Here is a 23380-nt window from a genome sequence, read left to right as displayed (position 1 = left end):
TGATTTTAGAGTAAATAGAACCGAAGATATAATCAAAAGAAAATCGAAGGTTTTTCCAATTTGTCAAAACGGGGATTTTCTTATCAAGGACCCCTCAGAAATCACCCTGGATAGCTGGGAACCCCCACGGATAAACATCGATTTTGTTTGCTATCAATGTTACTTTCAACTTGTTAGGAAACAAGACTTGAAATTCAAAAATGCGCTCGGAAAATTTATTTTTCTTCGCGGACCTCACGTAATAACTTCACGGCCCCCTAGGGGACAGCGGACCCCAGGTTGAGAGTCACTGATATAGAGTAATGAGCCTATTTTTTACGTTCCTATTATTCATTAGTAAGGTTGGTAATGATACTAATTTATAGGCATTTTGTCAATTAAAGGTCAAACAAATAACGCAATTATGTGGACCTTCCCTAGCAGAATCAAAATAGATTCATTGCTCTATATCTCTCGATAGAACCCCATCTTTTTCCAGCTTTGTACTCACATTTGGAATCATCTGATGTCTGGGTGGCATCTGTGGACGCATCCCAGCTGGCGGTGGTGGTGCTGGGCTGTAACGTGGCTGCTGCATGCTGCTGCTGGTGTCCTGTAAATAAGCGAAAACCCGAAAAATACCATGAAAATTGAGCACCAGACCAATGAATGACTTTCATCGCAAACCAAGCACTTGATAATAATTAAATAAACCTCAGACCCTGGCCTTTGTCTGGTAAACTTTTACTCGCGGTGTTTTGGTCGTTTTGATAAATGACAAATTTATACGGAAAATGCGCAGAACAAAAGAGAACACGTAACTACAACGAAAACAATAACAAAATACGGGAGAACGAAATGTACGATCTATTGTCTAGTTCACTACAGGGGGAGGTGGGAGAAGATTTTGTTTTTATGTAGCACGTAGATCCTCCATTCTTTACGCTAAACAGTTAGTACGTACGACTGCTAGCCACCATTCAGTCTGATGTCAAGGATGGTGGGATAGGGTGTTCATCATCGCAGGGAAGGGGTACTGGCTCGAGCAAATGAAAAGTCCAAAATACCCCCAGGCTTAAATTTACCCCTACTGCATGGTGTTTTGATAGTGTTTGAAATGGGATCAACCCTTGAAACACTGTCACTATGACCGGATAGATTAAATATAAAAACAATATCTTGGTTATTGAGATCATTTTATGGTGTTTTGAAGATTGCGAGATTTGACACGGACCACATGTGTAGACTTTTTGGGGGGCTGTATGGTGTTTGCGACCATGGCAATTTTCTCGGAACCGACCTGAAGGTAAAATCATAACGGAGCAATTTAGGCCCATCGGCTATCATCGGTCACAGATTACGCGTTTGTTGAAGTCCATCCAGAAACCGTACAATATCTTACCCAGCCATTTCCTAAACGTTTGTTTACAATTAAAACCCTTGAATACTCGTTAGGGGGTTGGATTAGCCCAAAATTGCTGACGCATTACTTCAGCGTGTTAAGGAAAACGGATGGTAAAATTTTCTGCTGTCATCTTCATGTTAAATAGGTTTAAAGGAAGAGGGATGGGGGATGAGGCATTTTTGGTGAAAAAAATCGCTAACAAATTTTTCTTGGCTATACCGAAAGTGTTAGTCTATTCAGTTAATTTTCTTTTTATTTATCGAGAGTTGTCCTACTGGATCTGTACAGCTAGGTTGTCGGAAGGACTCCCCGATTAGACTTTTCAGTCATTTTTCATGCAGTAAAACATTTGAACACTATTTTTCTAAATTTTCGTTGCAAAATATTGAACATTGGGTGAATGACAGTGAATCTACACCATAACTCAAAATCTCCTGGACCAATCACTTTGAAATTTCCCACAGTTCTTCATTGTCCAGGTAATTACGGGAGCGTCTTAGAAAAAATATAATCATTACTATTTTTACAACAGCATATTTCCCGATGTTTTTCAGCGAAAATCTAATTTTTGTTTCAAAGTGCTACAGGAAATTCCAAAATCAAGAAAAAAATAAAAGCCCTTACCAAGAACTGTTCAAAATTTCAAAACGATAGGTCCAAGAGATTTTAATGATGTATACCGCAAAATAAGTTTTCGACGAAGTGCCTCCGGAGACTCCCCGTCGCTCGCTCAGTTTTCAGTATTTTTCAATAAAAATATGTGAAAATATTAATTAATTGTGGCATTATTATATGGAAATTGAATGAATGTACTAACATAATCTCTGTACCACCATAGCAATTTAAAAAAATATCGAATCAGCCTTACCCTCTCCGTAATGCATTTTTTTAACAAATATTCTACCGTCGACGCACAGTGGTGCAGAACTGAGAAAGGCTGGTCAAATGCAATTATCTCGCAGTTATAAAATTGGGTGTTCTACCTTAAGAAAAAGTAAAGTAGCGGTCCTAATAGATGCGTAATAGAATACAAGAACAAAAATCTAAACAAAAGCCAGAAAACATTTACGACCTCCTTTTATTCATTTTGGGGCCACTCTGCTGGCTCCACATATCACAGAGTTCCTAGTTACATGATTTTATTGCAGTTTGCGTATCCCCCATTTCCACCATCTTTGGGATTCCTACGTTCCTCCCAAAATAATTGTAATGCGGCCGTTGTGCTGCAGATCTGAAGTGCACCAAAACAATCAGTGGAATATAGTGGTCCGCAACAAACCCCGTTGGATGGGTATTTGAGTGCGCTGTACTGCAATAAAAGTGAAGAATATAACCCCGCCAAATGCTTTATTGCATTCCAATGCAAATTTAGACTCAGTTTGGGTAGCGCAGACGGGTATGGCCATGCATGACCAGGATATAGTCTGGGCTTCAATCTATTTTTATAGATCGTCTGTAGGAATAGTAGGCTAATTGAACTGTAGTAAATTATTCATGTACAGTTCAAATCGTAATCTTTAATTAGCTGAATCGAGACGCATTGACAAATTCGACGGATAATATTATATTACTTCGTGATGATATTCTTCTATAATTTTGATAACGGCTGATGCACATTTCGATAATTAAACATCGCTAAAGAGTAGTATTACATAATAGAATATCACACTGCGAAAAATGCACTAGTATGCATCTTACATAAATTGTATCCAGACAATCCACCAGGCAGTGGAAGCATACACAGTATCCGTTAATAGTAAGGGGTTAATGATTAAATAACAGTAGAATATATCAAAATTTCCCCTGCAATTCTTCCAACTAATAAACCATGCAAAATAAACACGTCGTAAAGTAGAATATTCATGACCTAGAACAGGTGGCCAAATTCTACCCAAGTAACCATAAGCATTAAGCGATTGCACTATATTGGCTATACATTAGCATTGATGTTGCATTGAATTCCATTACAGCATTAACAATGCAATAAAGCTCTATATTAACATCAATAATGTATAAATGCACAGCCGAGATATAGCATTATCGCTTGCTCTATATGCGCATATAAAGCTGATATAACGCGTACATGCTTCAAGGATCTTTAAAGCATGTAAGCTTTACATGTGCATTTAATGCCATTATAGAGCAAATAAAAAGCAGATATAATGCTATTGTAATGCTGTGGGTTTATTCGTTATGCAAGATGGATGAAGATTATATTCGGCATATTTCATTTCAATCGAACATATGGTATATAGTCCAGGAAGCAAACGCAGCGCACTTACCGTGAAGGACGATACAAGCTACCTCAGTTCGAGACTTACTAAAGGTATTTTTCGTAAAACATTCATATCATGTGAGAAAGACAACCCATTAAGGATATTCATTACAATGCATTAGAAAAGAGTCAATTACGGTTTTAAACAGAACATTTTATTTTTAAATTGTTCCTTTTGCTCACCATACCGAAAAGAAACATAAGAAATGGCTTTAAAACCATGGCGGACAAATGACAGCCAACTGAAGCCTTCTAATAGCATTAGTAGTGCCAATATTAGGCTTTCAAATTTGACATTTGTACACTGGTGCTATATAATAACATTAGTGCTGCAAAAACGTGCTGTCAATCTCTGCACTGTTAAAACTTTTTTGGTTCAGTGTATTTTCACTGATTAGTTGTTTGTGTTGATCGCTCCAGTTATTTTTTTAATATTTGACGTGATTTGTGTCGTTTAATCATCGTTTATCGTATCAGTCGATTCTAAACTTTGTTTGCGCCCTTGATATTGTGAAGTTTTAAAGTGTTTTCTACAAATTTTGTTTTTGTGTCGTGAAAAATCCAGTGAAAATCGAGATTGTTTACATCACCGGATTTGTGTGTAATTACCCACAAAAAATTCACGCGCTCACTTCGCCACCTGCACGCGAGTAGGGGAAAGTATTTCCCACCATAACTTGGCGCACAGTGAGACGAAAACGAAAAGTCGGATCTAGGGCGGGTAGAAAATTGGCATTATGACAAGTGCATGCGATCACTGCGCGAAAACCGTCAAATCGGACGATGACTTTATTGAATGCATGGGATTTTGCAAAAATGTGGTGCATATGCAGTGCGGTAAACAACTCAACAAGCCGTTCTTGAAAAAACTTGCCGAAAACCCAAATTTATTTTGGATGTGCAATGAATGTGTCAAGTTGATGAAGTTTGCTCGCTTTCGCGACACCGTTTCCTCGCTTGGATGTGTTATCGCTGGGAAAACGGATGACGTCTGTGCTGAACTAAAGGCAGAGTTATCAAAAAATAACCAGCAAATTTCGCACCTCGCCAGAAAGGTTTCAACAGCCACTCCAGTCCGGCCAAATTCCGGTACATCTCGAACACCTCAGAAACGTCGTCGCGAGGATGGCCCTGATCCGAGCAGTATTCTTGTCGGCGGTCGAAAGCTAGTCGATAATAGCAACATTCTCACGGTTCTACCTCCCACTCCGTTGCTCTGGATGTATCTTTCCCGCTTTCATCCCAGCGTTAGCAAGGAGACAGTCGAAAAAATGTCCAAAGAAGGGCTAAACTGCAACAAAGAAATAAAGGTTATTCCGCTTGTTAAAAAAGGCATAGACGTCAGTACTCTGAACTTCATATCTTTCAAAGTTGGAGTTCACCCAAAGTACCGTGAAGCAGCTCTTAATCCTGACACATGGCCGCAAGGCATATTGTTCAGGGAATTTGAGGATAGCCGTACCCAGAACATTTGGTGCCCACCGACTGATTTTCCTACGCCCTCGGAAGCCGCATGTATTCCGCTAATTCAACCCGGCCCATCAACCCTACAGAGGACTCCGCAACGATTGGCAATGCCACTATACCAAGCTACACCGCCATTATGAAGGAGTGTCGACGCTGATCGCATACTGGGACGCCACGCAGTTGGTACAATGGAAGCCCTCGATTCCCCCGCTACAGTCGAGCCCTTGCAGCCAGTGTTCAGCAGTCGTCCCGGTCCTGTATGTGTGGGTGGAGAGTCTTCCCGAGCAAAGTCGAACATCAAAATTACAACAACTAGAATTCATATTTTGATAATAGCATCAAATTGAAATCTTATTGTGCTATCAGTTTCAGATTTTTTAAATGTGACATCAAATTTTGATCTCAATTTACTATCATTGTTTCTTTGAATAATTTTCTATGATTATATTTCTTTGACAAAACATCAAAGTGAATACATATTTTGCCATAAAAAAAATTCAACATCTCAACGAGCTTTCAATTTACTCTCACTGATAGCAGAATTAGTTTCCTGTTTGATGTCGTAGGACAATTTTGCTGCTCTCAATTTTGATCTTTTAACCGTTAAAACGACCAAAACGACAACAACCTGAGTTATTATTTGCCGAACATCACAACATCAAGTTAAGTTTTCAATTTGTTGTCAGACTCTGCTCGGGTTCCAAGCCGCCTTTCTCGGCAAGTATTATACAAATTGTAACGATACAACGGTTAAACCGATTCACACTTCTAGTTCATCGTCCAACTCTCGCCGTAAGCTACTACCGTCCCGTTCCTGCTCTCCGCATCGCTCCATCGGGGTTCAACGCATACTGGGACGCACCGCAGTTGGCACTATGGAAGCCCTCGATCCCCCCGCCACAGTCGAGCAATTGCAGCCAGCGATCATCAGTCGTCCCGGTCCTGTGTGTGGGATGGGTGAAAGGGTCTTCCAACCCGCCACAAATGGCAAGTATACATCTGATCCGAACACTTCAAGCGCTGATGTATTCTTCGCTTCCAGTAATTTGCCTTTTGCTCTAACATCTTGTGACCAGATGTCAACCATTTCTCTCGCCGATGATGATCGCTACATTCTGGGGCGCGATGCAGTTGATTCGCTCTCTGCAGAACCTGATCCGTCATCCAATAACATCGAGATTTACTACCAGAATATTGGTGGCTTAAATTCATCAACGGACAGCTATTTGCTCGCGAGCACGGGCTGCTGTTATGACGTCATCGCCTTAACCGAGACGTGGCTCGACAACCGTACTCTGTCTCGCCAGGTGTTTGGTTCAACATTTGATGTCTTCCGCTGTGATCGCAATGCCCTCAACAGCCACAAGACATCAGGTGGTGGTGTACTCATCGCCGTTCGCCATGGTATAAAAGCCCGAGTGATCAACGATGAGCGGTGGGAGAGCTCCGACCGAATTCGTGATTACAGCCTGATCGATGTACATCTTTCCTCCGTTTCGTTCATCACCTCGATCGCTGCCCCGTCTGATGATATTGTTATACTGGGCGACTTCAACTTACCTGGCTTGACCTGGTGCCCAGCAAGTAATGGATTTCTACGATTGGATATCGAAAAGTCTGTGCTTATCAACAATGCCAGTTGTATCTTGGACAACTACAGTAGCGCAACTCTTCGGCAAATTAATAATATCATCAACGAGAACGGACGTACATTGGACCTCTGCTTTGTAAGTGCCCGGGACTACGCTCCGTACTGCTGCGTCGCTCCGACACCTTTAGTCCAGTATGTGCGCCATCATCCCCCACTACATCTTGTACTCGCTGGTAACCTAGGAGTGAATTTTGAAGACGTCTCAAGCTCTATCGTCTACGATTTTAAAAACGCTGACTACGACAGCATCGTTAGCACGCTGTTGGATATAAACTGGGACGAAAATCTTAACAATGATGACGCGAACGAAGCAGCGGTGACGTTTTCTAATATTCTTAACTACCTAATCGACCGTCATGTGCCAAAACAAACAGTCAGCACAAATCAACACCCTCCCTGGCAATCAACAGTGCTTAGACAATTAAAAACTGCCAAACGAGCCGCATTTAAAAAGTTCTCGAAGCATAAGACACTTGCATTACGAAACCACTACTTTCAACTCAACCACGACTACGAACAGCAAAGCAGACGTGCCTTTTTTAGATACCAGCGAAACGTAGAACGTCAACTGAAATCCAAGCCCAAGTCGTTTTGGAAATATGTGAACGAGCAGCGAAAAGAATCCGGGTTACCATCTTGTATTAAATGGAGTTTTAGGCACCGACACTAAGGGAATTTGCCAATTGTTTTCCGACAAATTTTCAAGCGTTTTTTCCGACGAGAACCTTTCCTCACAACAAGTCGCTGCCGCTTCAAATCTAACTCCTTCTCTAGGACGAACCATCAACCGAATTTGTGTCGATAATGCTGCCATTCTAGCAGCAAACTCCAAGCTGAAAGCATCTAGTTCCCCGGGCCCAGATGGCGTTCCCTCGATTTTTGTCAAAAAGTGCATCGGCGGGCTTCTTGAACCACTTCGGCGAGTCTTTGTGCTATCACTCAATACTGGAACATTCCCTTCCTGCTGGAAAGCAGCGCACATGTTTCCAGTTCACAAAAAAGGAAACAAATCGAACATTGACAATTATCGGGGAATCTCGTGTTTAAGTGCAGTATCAAAACTATTCGAGCTGGTTGTCTTAGACCCTCTTTTCTTTCACTGCAAACACTACATTGCAGACGATCAACACGGCTTTATGCCTAAACGATCGACAACGACTAACCTGCTCTCGTTCACAACATATGTACTCGATGGATTCGCTGACGGATTGCAAACCGATGCTATTTACATGGATTTATCTGCGGCCTTCGATAAAATCAATCATGATATCGCAATAGCGAAGCTGGACAAACTCGGTATTCATGGACAACTACTGCACTGGTTTCGTTCCTACCTCGATGGAAAGCAACTTCAAATCAGCATTAAGGACTGTCTATCTACACCATTCTTCGCTACATCCGGCATCCCACAAGGAAGCCATCTCGGTCCAGTGATATTCCTCCTCTACTTTAATGACGTCAACATCAAATTACAAGGACCCCGCCTTTCTTTTGCCGACATGAAAATTTTTCAACAAATACGGGATAAAACCGATGCCGAGCTTCTTCAGAGGGAACTGGACAGCTTTAGTACGTGGTGTGATCTAAACAGGATGGTTTTAAACCCGAGCAAATGCTCAATCGTTACGTTCACGCGGAAACGCCATCCGATTCCGTTTAACTACCATCTCTTCGACTCGAGTATTCCAAGACACTCTAACGTCAAGGATCTCGGAGTCATCATGGATTCGACACTAACGTTCAAACCACATACATCATCCATTGTGGATAAGGCTTCAAGACAGCTTGGGTTCATCTTCTGAATAGCGAAAAACTTTAAGGACGTATACTATTTAAAATCTCTCTATTGTGCGCTGGTTTGCTCAACACTGGAATATTGTTCTGCTGTTTGGAAAAAACTACCAGAATGGTGTCGACAGAATCGAGGCCGTCCAACGCCGGTTCATACGCTTTGCACTCCGATATCTTCCTTGGCAAAACAGATTTCAGCTGCCGAGCTACGAAAACCGTTGTCAGTTAATACAGCTCGATACTCTAAGCATCCGGAGGGACTGCTCTCGAGCCCCCCTGTTCGTCTCGGACTTACTGTCTGCCAGGGTGGATTGCCCTACAATCCTCGGACGCCTCGATCTTTTCTGCGAGTCCCGTTCAGGAGAACTAACTATGGGCGTCAGAGCGCTGTTACCGGACTCCAGCGTGTGTTTAACAGTGTGGCGACGGCGTTTGACTTCAACCTGACAAGGAATTCGATAAAAACTAAAATAATTCGTATTCTGAAATGTAATTAGTTTAAGTAACCACCATTGGGGCCTGGGGTCTGTTGGTGACGGTACAACAAATAAACAAAGCACTATATTTCGCCTTTTCTGGCATAATACCAGCATTATATCAGTATTTAGGGTTTCATGGCTCTATAAGACAGCTTTATATGTGGATTTAAAGCAAATATTAGGCCACGTTACAATGCTCATTGGTTACTTGGGTATGTACTTGGTCGGAATGGGTATCTGGTCGAATGTTAAACAAATTGACTGGAGATATGCAAGCCCTCTTCTACACTTTCTATTCCTCAAGAAATCTAAAAGTAAATTTTTGGCTGTTCATTAAAAAGGGTTTGATTCATATAACTTGTGTGATTTATACTTTACAATAAAGTAAACCTTTAGATAGCTTAAAAAATATTTTAGGGACCATCATTTATTCCAATACACCTGAACTGAACATTTCAAAGCAATAAGATCATTAACACAAAAACATTTTCCTCGTCTAGAGCACACGACACTAAATAGCGTTTTGCCACATGAATTATCATATACTTTAGTAGGGAGCACTGGAGAAAATCGAATCAAGTAAAGGTTTATGGACTATACAACTGGAACGAATCAAGTGATACGCAGGTACTTACTAATTTATTCAGAAAGCAGGATATGACTTTTCCGTTATACTAAATAATCAGAAAGCACTATCCTTAGTGGAGAACAATTTTGCTAAAAACTATTTTTTCTCCATTAAGGAGAAAATTGTTTAAAACCGACGGCGCCGGCGGTTGAATGGTAAGCGTAACCGCTACTCATTCAAGTTGGTCTGGGTTCAATCTCAACCGAGGTCGTTGGGATTTTTCTGAGGTATTCCCCGGTCCATGAGTTGATGGATGAATATCTAGTCCAGATAGTGGAGTCACCTCTCTGGTGTCGGTAATGAAGCAATAGAATGGAACTTCTATACTTACTAACAAATATCCTCATCCCGTGATATTTGTGGAGTGCGCAGTAGTATATACGACCTCTAGGAAAAGCAAGTATTGGACTAACATTCGTTCCCTTTCCTTCCGCGATCTACGTTCGGGCCTGGCCGGCCCCGGTATTGATCAATAATACAGTTTAGGATTACCAGGAGTTGCACATTGAAAGATGTTTCGCTACTCCCAAGCATAATTATCTACTGATTCCCTATGCAACTTCAGCTAGTCCAGATCGATAACGGAGTAGCAGCCAGGGGTGGTCGCACAAGCTCAAGCTTATTAAGAAATTTGTTTAAAAACCATCTTTGAAGAGAACACAACCTATAACTAAATTAGTCATGGAATTTGCGTTTCGACTTCGTTTCATCAGAATCCGACACTAATTTAGTTCACGGACCTGAGCAAACCTCAAGTGTGATGTCCCTCAAGAAATGAAGCTCATTTTAAGCTTTTATTGTCTCCGTTTTTTTTGGAGCTAGCTTCAATCCGGCGCTATAGCTTAGTCCGTTAACTAAGTTAGTGTCGGATTCTGATGAGACGAAGTCGAAACGCAATTTCTATAACTAATTTAATCCGAAAGGGTTATGAAACTATGTTTAGGGACAAAAGATGAATATTTTAACAGCTTCGGTTTATCAAACAGTAAGAAAAAATGTCCTATTTTCATTTTTTGGCGGCTTAGAATACATTTGATAAAAAAGGGTCGTCACTGATTATGTCCATGCGAAGTAGAAAAGTTGACGAAGCTACTGCATAGGGCATGGGCTTGCTAAGCCGAACCATTTTCCGGTATTGCAGGTTTCATAAGCAAATCAGGTCTTCTTTCCTTACGGAACCTGTCTTGAACGGCTGTTGGCTTGTTTGTTTTGGAACACTAGCTGTGATTTTGTTTTGGATCCAGCGTCAGTTTTTTGCTAAGTCAGTGTCAAATTCTGATGAGACAAATTCGAAACGCAATCCACGACTTACAAAACCCTTCTTTGTAACCTGTCCGAAAACAGTTCAAAATTTCGGCAGACATGACAGTCTGCACCCAACAGTCACTCACACTCCTGCCATGGTTGGTTGAGTGACCACTGTCTAATCAGCAGAAAAAATAAAAATAATGCAGTTTATGCAAAACACTGAGCATTCGCAAAACTTACCGAGATTTGCTGCAGATTGACTGGGTTTCCTGCTGCGTTCGATTACAATGCTTTTTCAACTATCAAAAGGCACTAATCAATCAGTCTGGGTAGCTAGCAGATTCCTGCCGGGGAGGAAAACACTTGAAATATCTCGCTTGCAACACAACGAAAACTGGCAATGCAATCATCCGTAGCGCACAGGTTAGTTCACTCACTAATACAATGCTCGAATAGTCCCCTAAATACGAAGGCGCTCCTGCTAGAGAAACGAAAAACAGAACTCGCTCGGCGTTAGTGGGTTCCCTGTTGTTTACGTCTTCTTCGCGTACTTCTGCATTACACACTCTTTCACAACACTGAAGAGAACTCGCGGTTTGACATGTGTACAGGGTTGCCGAACTTGTTTGATTTTGCGGAATATATATTTCAACGATATTTCAGATATTTAACAAACTTATCGACAAAGAAGGGATATCAGGGATATCTGATTGCTGCTATCTACATAGTCTCAATTCATGTCGGACTTTGTTTAAAACAAATGCCTTGCACATTCCCGTAGCTGTTCTCAAATTTTGAACATTCAATATATCGTTCGGCCAAGCTTATCATCTTTATTGGATAATTATAGAACTTCAAATTGAATTTAGGTAGCGGCGAGCTAGTGCACATATTAATATTTGAGTTAGAGATATAGTGGGGCTCGCGTAATCTGCATAATTATAAATTCAATACAATAGAGAGTAAATTACGACTGAACGACATATAATTCCTACTAACTCTTAGAAGCGATGGTATCAAATATACATATAGGTATAGTATCTCTGTCCACTATCACTAATTTTTTCAACGCATGCTAGGACCTTCTTTAGATTTCGATGGACTTTGTGCTATAAGATACATCCCAAACCCAAATTATCACGGGTGTTACGTACTACGTAGCCTTATATAGCTTCTAGGTAATGTGACTAAGAAAGAGACCTCTTTTCGTGGCATAACAATTCTACTGTAACTGTTTTAAGCGACATTATGTACCGCAACAGATTTTGAAAAACATTGCCTTTGAGCGTCAATAAACAAAATTTAATTTTACTTGATGTGAATATTTGAATAAAACACATTGTTTTTATTCAAATATTCACATCAAGTAAAATTAAATTTTGTGACGCGATAATGCGTATCAACATTTTCCTACAAAAAACTGCTCTAAATGATGATTTTTCACAACTATTCTATCATCTATTAAAAAGGTAATAAATAAAATATCGCCTTGAAATTTTTTTGCGAACAACTAAAATTTTCAGTAACAAAGGCATAAACTTATAGAACATTTACGACATTTCAATTGACGGCTATATAACTAATGAATCGCTTTCGATATTTAACACATCGTTCGAAATATAGTTAAAACCAACAATTCTAAGTGAAGCACTACCACTTTTACTTGTTTTTTAGGTTTTGGTCTTTTCCGATGCAGATGAGTTTTTTTTCACTATTTCGTATGTAAAATAATTACTGATTATTTCCACCTTCAAAAAAACACAAAAGATGACCCCCTAATCTTAATATTATATTATCGCCTCTTGTATATGTATAAGTTAGCTGTAAAACTTCTTTAGTTTCATCATGAAAAAATCAAAATAATATTTAAATGTGTAACCCCCAGTTTTAAGAAATTCAAAATGTCAAAGAAAAAATGGAACCTTTAAGCTAATGTAAACGTGCCTTATAAAATAAACGAATTGAATAAAAAAAATACGACCGATAATGTCAAACAAAAACCTGTTTACTATTTTGTAGAAAGCAGTTAGATATCATTCTGAAGCTTTAATGGTTGGACATAAGTATCATTACGTTTTGAAAGTTGAGCTATATCGTTGTGTTTAATAATTTTATTTTTCCTTCAATGACCCAATTATCATGTTGAAAATCAAGAGTTCGTTTTGGTAACATGCCAGCAAAATAATGTTGAAACGCCTGTTAATCTAATAAATAAACGAATAGAATAAACGTAATGTTGATCGATGAATACTATTTTTTAGAGGATTGGGTAAATTAAAAATTGCCACTCTAGAAGGTTACGAAAGCTTTAAGACAATCACTTTTTATCCCTATTACAAATACGAGAATTACTACCCTGTATGAGACTTAACTATTTATCTGATAAAAAAGATCCTCGTAATCCACAAAAGATGTTGGAAACAATCACTTAAGAAGTTTTTAAATTTGAATGATTGTATTTCAGAACTTTAATGACAAAGTAAATGCTATTGCGCTACATTGCATTTGGCCTATTTTGAGACTTCGCAGTAGATTATTGCTACGATTCAACTGACACTAAGTATCCTTTCTGAGGAGCATAAGCAGCATCTGGCTTATGAAATCAGTGCCCTGCTCTCTGTTCCACCAAAGCGATGAACTTCTACTCAAGAAAAAAATACTCCAATACTGAAGCTGTATGAATCTGTTGGTGTTGTACACCCAAATTGTTTCACCGTGGCACCAATGGAATCAGATTGTTTTTAGAATTGTTGAAATCAATATTCAAGATGCTGTCAACGCACCACCTGTCATTCTTTATGAACCCACAAAATGATGAGTTTGACAAGCAGCACATAAAGCTCGAAAACAAAATTTGAAAAATCGCCGAATCTCGTTTTCTGAAACGGAAAGCAAATTAGTAAAAAATCATTCTTATAGCCCTTTGTCAACTAGGTCATTAAATGAATAAACAATTTCATTTCCGCATAAATTTAGAGCGTTTTTTTCAAAAAGACATATCTGCAATGAGTTACTCTCTTTGTTTACTTTCTTTTTCGATCTTTACGGCGTCACTATAACACTTTTCACTTATTTTACAGTACAAATCGAAAGACGGTGGTTTTAACTAGCATATTGTGCAAAGAGTTGAAGGATACATGTTAAAGTGACCGAATTATTAACAGAAGAGAAAGTAAACAAAGAGAGTAACTCATTGCAGATATCTTTTTGAAAAAACGCTCAAGGAATCCGTAAGCTTAACTTACTAAATATAACAATATAACTCTTCAACACTTCAAACTTCAGAACGAATTTTGATTTTCTAAGGATACATAAACAGGTCCTTGTTTAACACTATCGGTCTTACTTGACAACCGCCACAAGTGTTAACAGTTTTGGTAATTAACCCAGCAAAAGAATAGGAATAAATGTAGTTCAATGGAAAATGTTGCTTATACAAACTTTATTTCCTTGTCCTGATACTAGGTGTAAACCAACAAAATACCGTATTCAATAAAATTACAATTACAAACTTAATTTCTTAAAATAATTTGCATCCATTGTTTATTAGGACGGATCCCTTCTCAATTGGGTTACAACGCCTCCTATGTGTTGTTTTGTTCTTAGACCGCTTATGTTAGCTATAAATTGAATACTTTACGGTGACGTCACAAATGAACTGAGTGTTCATTTTTGGCAGTTCGCTTGTACTGTTTACAGTGACTTAGAAAAATTCTTTACGATTTGCTTCGAGCGAATCTAGTCGTCCACAAATTTTTCTAAGTCCATGTAAACAGTACAAGCGAACTGTCGAGAAAAGTGAGGTTAACTGTTTCAGTAAAGAACCTAATTATGAAATTTTTCCAAAGAGCCGTGCACTTAAAAAACAAGACTCTGAAGAAAATCGACAAATCATGGCAACCCTGCTTATGAGTGCACTGGCCCCACCGCACTTGTCAAACTGCGTGATCATCATCTTCCTAGCCTGTGTCCACCCAAATCCTTACACTACCACTCACTTCACACCGCAGCACCTGAGTCGCGAAAAAGGATTATTTTTCTTCAAGATTTTAGCTACTCTCACAGCAGTCACCAACACACAAAATTGCGCAATTCTGCGATTTTTAGAGAAAATGCACCAACTGTGGCAATTACTCTGCCAAACACGGGATTTACTTGAAAGAACACACAGCAAAAACGCAAACCAACCGGAGAATATCGACTGGTAGCAGAATTATTTTTCTTCCTCCTTCCGGAAGGGGGGATTTTTTTTTCGCAAACAAAACAGCAAGAAAACTGCACAGCGGACGAACACAAGCACGATAGCACCAACAGCGGTGTCGCGTCGGAAACCGAGACAAACTAATTTCGAAATTAGTTCCGATTTGCACAAGTTTTGGCAAATTTAGCTAATAACACCACGGGCGAGTGGCGCAGCACACAACACACGAAAAACGCGAATAACGCGATTAGGCTGATACCAAAAAATGACAGACTTCTGAGAGGAGTTCCTAATCCAATGTGTGTGAGTGAGTGAGTGTGGGAGCAGCAGCAGTAAAAGCAGACACCCAGAATGCTCGGATCCGCTCAGCCCCCGGCGTTTTGTCAGCTGTATTCTTGACGTCGTGCGTGGCTAGAATTTGGGTACTCACTCTCGTATGCAACTGTACCGGCTGCTCTTCGGGTGACAGGGTATTCGAATCGATTATAGACCGGGCATGAGTGGTTTGAACGTGGCATGAAATCCGTTGCTTGCCACGTGACTGTGGTATAAGGCGCGGTGTTCAATTGAAAACGATATGGATAGAAAAGTAAATGCTTGGTCGTAATACACATACCGTTTTAGAATTGATTTATCTATTTCTTAGCGTACTTGACAAATGGAGGGTCATTGAATTTTCAGTAAACCCATAATAAGGCGGTGGCTACCTTTTCTTTTCACTCATAATGCAGGAATATGTAGTGATAAGTTCTCTTGTCTTATGAAATCTGCTAGGAATCAGGCAACTTTTGTTATTGGTTTTTATTGTAAAGAAAAAACTTTCAGATCGGTGAAGAGTTCTTACGGTGAATTCATTTTGGACATAAAAATTAGCTCGACATTGGACAAAATATTCTAGGCCGTCGGTGATGTAAATTTGTAAAAGCAACCTTTATCCGAAAAATTGGTTCATGAGTGGCAAAAGTTACAAAAAATTCACATTTCTTAGACACCCTAATGTAGAAATACCCTACTACTGAACTAACGGAAAAAAGGCAGCGGAAAAATGCTTGTTTTCGAATACTATCGGAAAATAAATCAAATTACTCCAAATTTAGTCTGTTCCTAAATAAGTTAGGGGAACATGGGGAGACGACCAAGCGCAAAATTCTATTTTCGGCTATGGCGTCTCCTATTCTATTCTTAATTTTTTTTCAAAAATATTTTTATACTTGTTTCGATCCCTTAAGGTAATTTTGAAAGTTTGGAGTAAAAAATCCTTTCCTTGCAGAAAATATTACGTGATTAATAAATTTGCATTAAATGATGTAATTTTTTATCAAACTTTGTATGGACATATCTACTCGACTACTAATTACTATTAAAGGACTAATATACCATCTTAATCCTTGTGAAGCAGTGAAATGATTTTACATAAACTGGAACATTGGAATAGTTATTACTAGAATTCGCATGAAATTGAACGCAATAACTAATGTTGGGGAGACTTGACCAAGATTTTATGGGGAGACTTGACCAAGTGGCGATCAGCTGAAGAAAAATACAAAATTCCTAATATTTATTATGCTTTGGTACCTACTGTTAATGTTAATCACGCCATAAAAAAAATCCCACCCCAAACATAAGTCTTTATATTTTAAAATTTGTAAGCAAAGTTAGCAATAGTGGGACTGATTTCGTGACGTATGAACATGCAATGCAAGCAGTACAGTTAATCCTTAAAAAGAAATGCATTTAAAAAAAATCAAAATTTATCAAATGCAACTCTTTTATATTTTTTACTGCTACCTAAGGATCTCGACAATAGGGAAAAAAATAATTACAGTATGTTTTATGTCATTATTTTTTGTTATGATTTTTCAAAATTTTCTTGGTCTTGAAGACCAAGACTTGAACCAGAAAAGACTTGACCAGAAAAAACGATCACAGAAAAACTTTTGTAACTTTTCAAAAATTAAATTAAAAATTCTGCAAAAAATCATGAAGACGCGCAATAACTTTGCGCATTATATCTGGATGATTTTTGGGGGATTGAAGGCTTTTTTAGAGATTTATGCAGTTTTAGCTGAAAACCTGGTCAAGTCTCCCCATGTTCCCCTACAGTCTAATATTGCCACATTCCCTAAAACACCATAAATCTGGGGGTAGCTTTTTGCCCAGTGTAAAATCGCCTGGTCTCCAAGTTGTGTCGTAGGCTTTAGATATGTCGATTGAAACTATCTAGTTATACTGATTGTCATCTGTTCTATCTGGGCTAGATGGGATTCAACGCCCCTTCTGGACGAAATGCATGCTGACAGCGATCCAGTCTTCCAGTTCTGTGACTAGTCGATGGTTAACTAAGCGTTCGAACAATTTACCTATGCAACTCAGGTGAGTAATTGAGAGATAACCAGCTGGACTACAGCAGTCTCCTTCCGGTTTTGGAGTCGAGATTACGAAACCCTCTGTCCACTGCTCCGGAAATGTGCCAGAGGCCCACACTTGATTAAACAGATCGAGTAGAGCTGCTTTAGCGGAGAAAAGAAGTCGTTGCAGCAAAGGTTATCCAACATTGTCAGCTCCTGTTGATGCTCCACCACCCTTGGAGAGGGTCCACTCCACACTAGCTCATCCATGGAAAAGTCTGTTTCAAAGCGTTTGAAGAGATTGGGTAGTCGTGATTTAGGTAACGCGTTTATCATTCCGGCTTTCTTCTTACCATTGTTTTTATTTTTTTCTTATATTCCTCCACGACTGTTTCAGTGACTTCTGATGGATTATTGGTGATACCACTTGGAAGGTTTAGGGTGACCGTGTTAGTGCACCTTTTCTCCTGGAGCTGATTAATGCAATTCCATATTTGTTTTGAAGGGCTGTGGAGGTTGAAAGCCTGAGCTAAATTTTCCCAGATTTTTAATTCAGCTTCGGAAATAGCTTTGCGGCAAGCTTATTGGGCTTCGTGGAGATATATGAGGGCTTTACTATGGTCACCGACCGCAATACGACGGATGGCAAGTAGTTTCTTTCATCGGAGTTTCACTGCTTGCTCTACCTCTTCCTTGTACCCGGACTTTCCGCTGCTTAGAGGAATACTGGCTTCAGAAACATACTTTTAGCGAAGTTATTCACTGTCATTATTTGGTCGGGACGAATGGTACTACTGGTGAATTATACGTAGAGATCCGCTATCCCCTCTCTCGTAGATCCACCTTGGTCGGCATTGGTTTGTCTGGTGTTCCAGGTGTATCGATACTAAAAGGAAAGTGGTCGCTGACTGCGCAATCTGAGAGTATTTTCCAGATGAATTTGGCTGCTACGGCTGTAGAGCAGATTGCTTCCAGTAGAGAGATTATCTCGAGTATGGGAGTCATCGTTCAATACCACCGGATCTCTGTTGACTATACCAGTTACAAGAATTGCGTGGCCTCTTTTTCATGCGTCATTTTTTGTATTTGTTAGACGACTGCTTTATGAGGAATTATGGGCATTGAGATCACCCAGGAAGTTTTGTGGTTTCGGCAGTTCCTCCAAAAGATATTTCAAATTTTCAGCAGCGTTTTTGTCTCTTGGTGGGAGGTATACTAAGGCAAGTTGTCAGTTGTGCGCCTCTCTTTAGCGATTCCGGTGTATCGCGCAGGATGTCTGTCAGTTCCGATGTGGCGGCCGAACTGAGGGGGCCGCGGCTACCCAGGAACCTGAGCGGGTATGCAGTGATCTGATTTTCTACCATAGACGATGAGTTCGCGGTTTGCGTTGATTGAGGTTGAGTTTTTGTAAAATGCGGTTGACCTTCTGCCATAGCTGCTTTATTGTACCTTTGTGGGGTCGAGAAAGTGTTAGATTGCTGGGTTATGATTGGTGGGTGTTGAATAGTTATTCAGACATAGTGTGCACTTCTTGAATCTCGACGTTTATTTGGCCCGTTCCGGCTTTGTAAGTGTCTAATTGTTATCAATTTTAAATGTAGTTACCGCTTCTTCTTCTTTATAGATCTGCAATTTCGACGGTGACTTCATGATTACCCTTGCAGTAGCAGCAGAACTTGACCATGCGCGTCATGAGCTTCGTGTGTTTCTGAACAATTGGGACAGATTGGAGATTCGGTGAATTTTTATCTGGAATGCCCATATTTCGCACAGTCCGTAATACAAGTGAAGCCGAAGAATTTGTTCCTTAAAGGTGAGGGCCACCAGGAGTATATTGCGAATCTAAGTACTATTTCATTTGATGATCCTTCTCACGTTATGGATGCCTTGCGAAACAAGATTTTTTTTAGCTGTTCTAGGTCCATATCGATAGTGTCTACGTTGTAAACCACTCCTTGGCTGAATTTCAATTGAAGTTGTGGAATGATTTCGACTGTGGTGCCGTTGATTAACCGTTTGAGGGTTAACAGTTTTGGTAGGTCGAGTGAGCGTTCGTGGGAAGGATATATATTTTTTTCTAATTCGTTTATTTGGCACGGCTCAAGGCGTTAGCTTCACGGAGCCGTGGGTCTTTTATATATTTCCATGATGTAAACAATATAAATAATAAACAATTAATGCTAAGATAGATACCGTACGCGCGACTTGCCATTGCGCGCGGAGATCCGTTTTCGTGTCGGGGAAATCCTTGCATTCACGTCAACTATATCATGGGGGTCATTTGTATCTTTGTCGTCTTCGCACATGTCCGGGTCATCATCGGGGTTACTGCCTTGATGTTCGCGATCAGGTGTTGTTCCTAACTTCTTTCCCTTTCGGGTCACGACCGTGAACCCTCTAGTAGCTAGTAGCTCCCTCGTTGCTAGAATTAGCTGTTGAGTTTGTGGTACTTGACGCGGCTTTCGCAGTTGTCATTATTGCTTGAACAGCAGCCACAAATTTGGCAACCGTTTGTGGCTCAGGGAATGATATTGGAGATTGAGTGTTGGTATTTCTTTCTGTAGATGAGCTTTTCTTAGCGGTTTCTGGGCAGGGTTGTCCGTAATGTGCCGTTTGTTCACAGAACTGGCACGTGTTAGTTTGTCCTTGATAAGTACATAGAGTTCGCTGTATAATGGTATCACCCCCTTCTGTTGTGTACTGCGGGGTAAGGTAGGAGAGAATGGGTTGGTCTACCCGCATTCTCACCACAAAAACACCATTTGAAATACCTGGCAAGTAGTTCCTCCACGTATCCTCCGTGATTGATTCCATTGCTCCGAAATACGACATGAATCTTCTAATGGCCACTTTGCAAGTACGTGGTGCCAAATCATGTAATTTAACTTCCACGTTTCCGTTATCCATATACACAGGGATCTTGATTTTTGCCGTGTCACAATCCAGAATGTGTTTCAAGTTGTTTTGCGAGATGAATCTTTTTGCCTGGGCGAATTTGTTGAACGTTATCAGCACCGCGTGTCTGACGTGCTCCAACTGAATGAAACTGACGTCTGAAAATCGAAGCTGCATTTTCTCCTTCAGCAAATGTTCCACATCACCAATACTCGGTCTTATGCGGAAAGACCGGAAGTCAATGGCCACCGTGTTGGCCCGAAGAATCACATTTTGTTGTCGAGACTCAGTCATCTTGATAGAATAATAGTAACGGTTCCCTTTGTTCTTCAGACAAAGCACACAAGAAAAAAGCAACTGCTTGCGCTGGCTTGGGTAGCAGCAGAGAGCACACTGGTATTGTGACTGATGCCTTTGGTGGTTGAGAATAGACTTGAAGGATATATTTTGTGCCTCTCGCTTCCTTCGAGGCATTAACCAATGATTTTGGATTGCGACCAAGTAACTGCTGCAGCGACGTGTTGATGATGAATGGGTTGTAGGGAAGTTTGTTTAAAGAAGGGATAGTAGTATGCTTCGAACAATGATTTTCATCAGTTGCACAAGAAAGGTTTGGGTGAAGATTCTATCTCCGTTTTATCATCCAATTCGGCGAAGTAGGTTCCAAAGAGAGGCAGGAGTATTATTAACCTCCATGAAATGGTCTTATTTATTTTAAAGAATTAGGTTATTAAAATTAAAACAAATGAAATTTACAAAATAACTAAACTTATAAATGTGTATGAAACGGATAGTATTAAATCTATTAATTAAATAAATAAAATTAATAAGTCTATCTTCTGACCTCGTACAAAGCAGAAGCAAAAAATCGCTGCGCTATAGGCATCAGCGAAGCAAGCCAGCGCTTTTATTTCGTTTATTTGACACGGCTCATAGCGGTAGCTTAACGGAGCCGTGGATCTTTTATTGTTTTTATTGCGAGCGGAGACCTTCTTTCGCGGCTCGCCTACTGCGTCATGGGGACCATTGAATTCTCTCCTGTCCTCCACATCAAGGTCATCATCGTTAAAAGTGCCTTGGTGCTCGCGACCAGATGTTCTTTCCTGCTTCTTGCACTTACGGGTGACCAGTGTAAATCCGTCGTCATTGCTACTATCTTCATCACCGATGTTGCTTACAGTGGTTTCTGGGGTGCTGGATGCTGCTTTGGCAGTTGTCAATATGGACTGAACAGCTGCCACAAATTTGGCAACCGTTTGTGGTTCAGGTATTGGTATTGAAAACTTTTTTTTGGGTTGGTTTACCGTGGATTCGTTGGCAATCGGTAGAGATGCATTCTCCTCTGTATCTTCAACGCGCAAGGTTGTCCGTGGTGTGCTGTTTGATTACAATACTTGCACGTGGGAGTTTGTCCCTCTTGGGTGCATAACGTAGTTTGATTAATAGTAGCTTCGTGGGTTTTGAGTTTTATAGTCAAGTGGGAGGGGATAGGTCTTTCGATCCGCATCCTCACCACAAGAACACCGTTAGGTGTACCCGGGAAGAAATTGCTCCACGTATCACGTGTAACTGATTCTACTGCGCCGTATTGCGACATGTATTTTGCGATTAGATCAGGAGGGGTACGTGGTGATAGGTCATGTAACTTTACATCTACATAGTCTTTTTCTATATACACGGGAATCTTAATTCCAACTTTATCACTTTGAGCCACGTGCTTTAAGTTGTTCTGCAAAACGAAACGTTCGGCTTGTGCTAACGTGTTGAATGATATGAGTACGACATTACGAAGATGATGATACTGTAGATACATAACCTCCTTGAGCTTAAGCTGCATCTTCACCTTCAGCAGGTATTCCACTTCACGAAAACTCAATCTTATTGAACAGAATTTAAAGTCAACGACCGCTGCGTTGGGTCGGAGCAGAGATTTTTCGTCAACTTTACTCATGATGGCAAGAATAAATTAAAAGTTTCCTTTGTTCTCGAGACAATGCACACTAGATCGAGAGGTTGCTAGTTTTTGTTCACTTGGTTCGATTGTACGTCTGACTTGGGCAGAAGTAGAAAGTAAACTGTCAGCGCTTTGTTCTATATCCAGTACACAAACAGTACTGTATCATTGTCTCCGGCTGCGCAATGAAATGAGTCTGCTTAAGGAAACAAAAGTGCCCGCGCTACGGGATAACACAATTTAGACTTTTAGAAAACTCGTGTTAGACCCACAGTTCAGGAGCTGGAACAACTAGTTAAAGCTGAAATGGAGCTTAATCTCGCTTAAGTACATTCAGCAACACCACGTCAGAACCTGAGTTATGATTACGTTTAGAAGTTTAGTACAAGCAGAAAACTTCATTAATCATTACAAAGGACAATATGCACGAAGTCGAATTTAATAACACCAGAATCAAAATCCCTGTGTATATGGAAAACGACATAGTGCACGTTTGTATCCATGATTTGGCACCGCGAACAAATGAAGATTACATCAAGCGAATTATGTCGCAGTACGGGGAAGTGGAATCTATTATGAATGACATTTGAAGACATTTTACCGGTATTCCCAACGGCGTTCATATTGTGAGTATGCGTGTGACTAAACCAATACCTTCTTACATGACTATCGAATGCAAATCACCGAAGGATGGCGCAATCTATGAGCAAGCAACGCTGATCACATTTCCCGGGCAGACCCCAATATGCCAATTCTATACCCAGGCAGCCTCAGAAATAATTGAATTAATAATATACATAAAAAGAAAGAAAAAAAAATGATAACATGAATAAAATTGATAAACTTGATGGATGGCGAACAAATTGGATAAAATTCAATAATAATTGAATGCAGTTTGATAAATGATGGGTAAAAAATAACATGAAAACAATGAATAAGAGGGTTTTAATAAATGAAATTTATTAAATAAAATGCGTCAAAGGCATAAAATGATTGAAGTTTATTGACCTAATTAAATAATGAAACGGATAAAATGAATGAATAAAATAAATTGAATAT

At 39.9% G+C, this 23380-nt stretch overlaps 1 protein-coding gene across 9 annotated transcripts in view; it reads right to left on the bottom strand.

Annotated features, from left to right (window-relative positions):
- The window catches only part of LOC131688439 (protein alan shepard), a 592207-nt gene extending 576833 nt beyond the window's left edge, over positions 1-15374 (bottom strand). For 5 of the 9 annotated variants that reach the window (XM_058972668.1, XM_058972671.1, XM_058972673.1 and 2 more), the window contains exons 1-3: positions 14922-15373; positions 11164-11404; positions 491-592 (exon numbers count right to left, since the gene is read on the bottom strand). In XM_058972668.1, coding sequence (XP_058828651.1) covers positions 491-577 — 87 coding nt within the window. In that variant the 5' untranslated portion in view covers positions 578-592; positions 11164-11404; positions 14922-15373. Of the gene's footprint in view, positions 1-490; positions 593-11163; positions 11405-14921 lie in introns of all 9 variants that reach the window. The other 4 variants (XM_058972672.1, XM_058972677.1, XM_058972669.1 and 1 more) reach the window with 3 other exon arrangements.
- Positions 15375-23380: the final 8006 nt, after the last annotated feature.

Source organism: Topomyia yanbarensis, chromosome 3 (assembly GCF_030247195.1).
Source record: "Topomyia yanbarensis strain Yona2022 chromosome 3, ASM3024719v1, whole genome shotgun sequence".
NCBI lineage: Eukaryota > Metazoa > Arthropoda > Insecta > Diptera > Culicidae > Topomyia > Topomyia yanbarensis.
The sequence above is the reverse complement of the archived record's forward strand: the minus strand, read 5'-3'. Positions and strand labels throughout refer to the sequence as shown.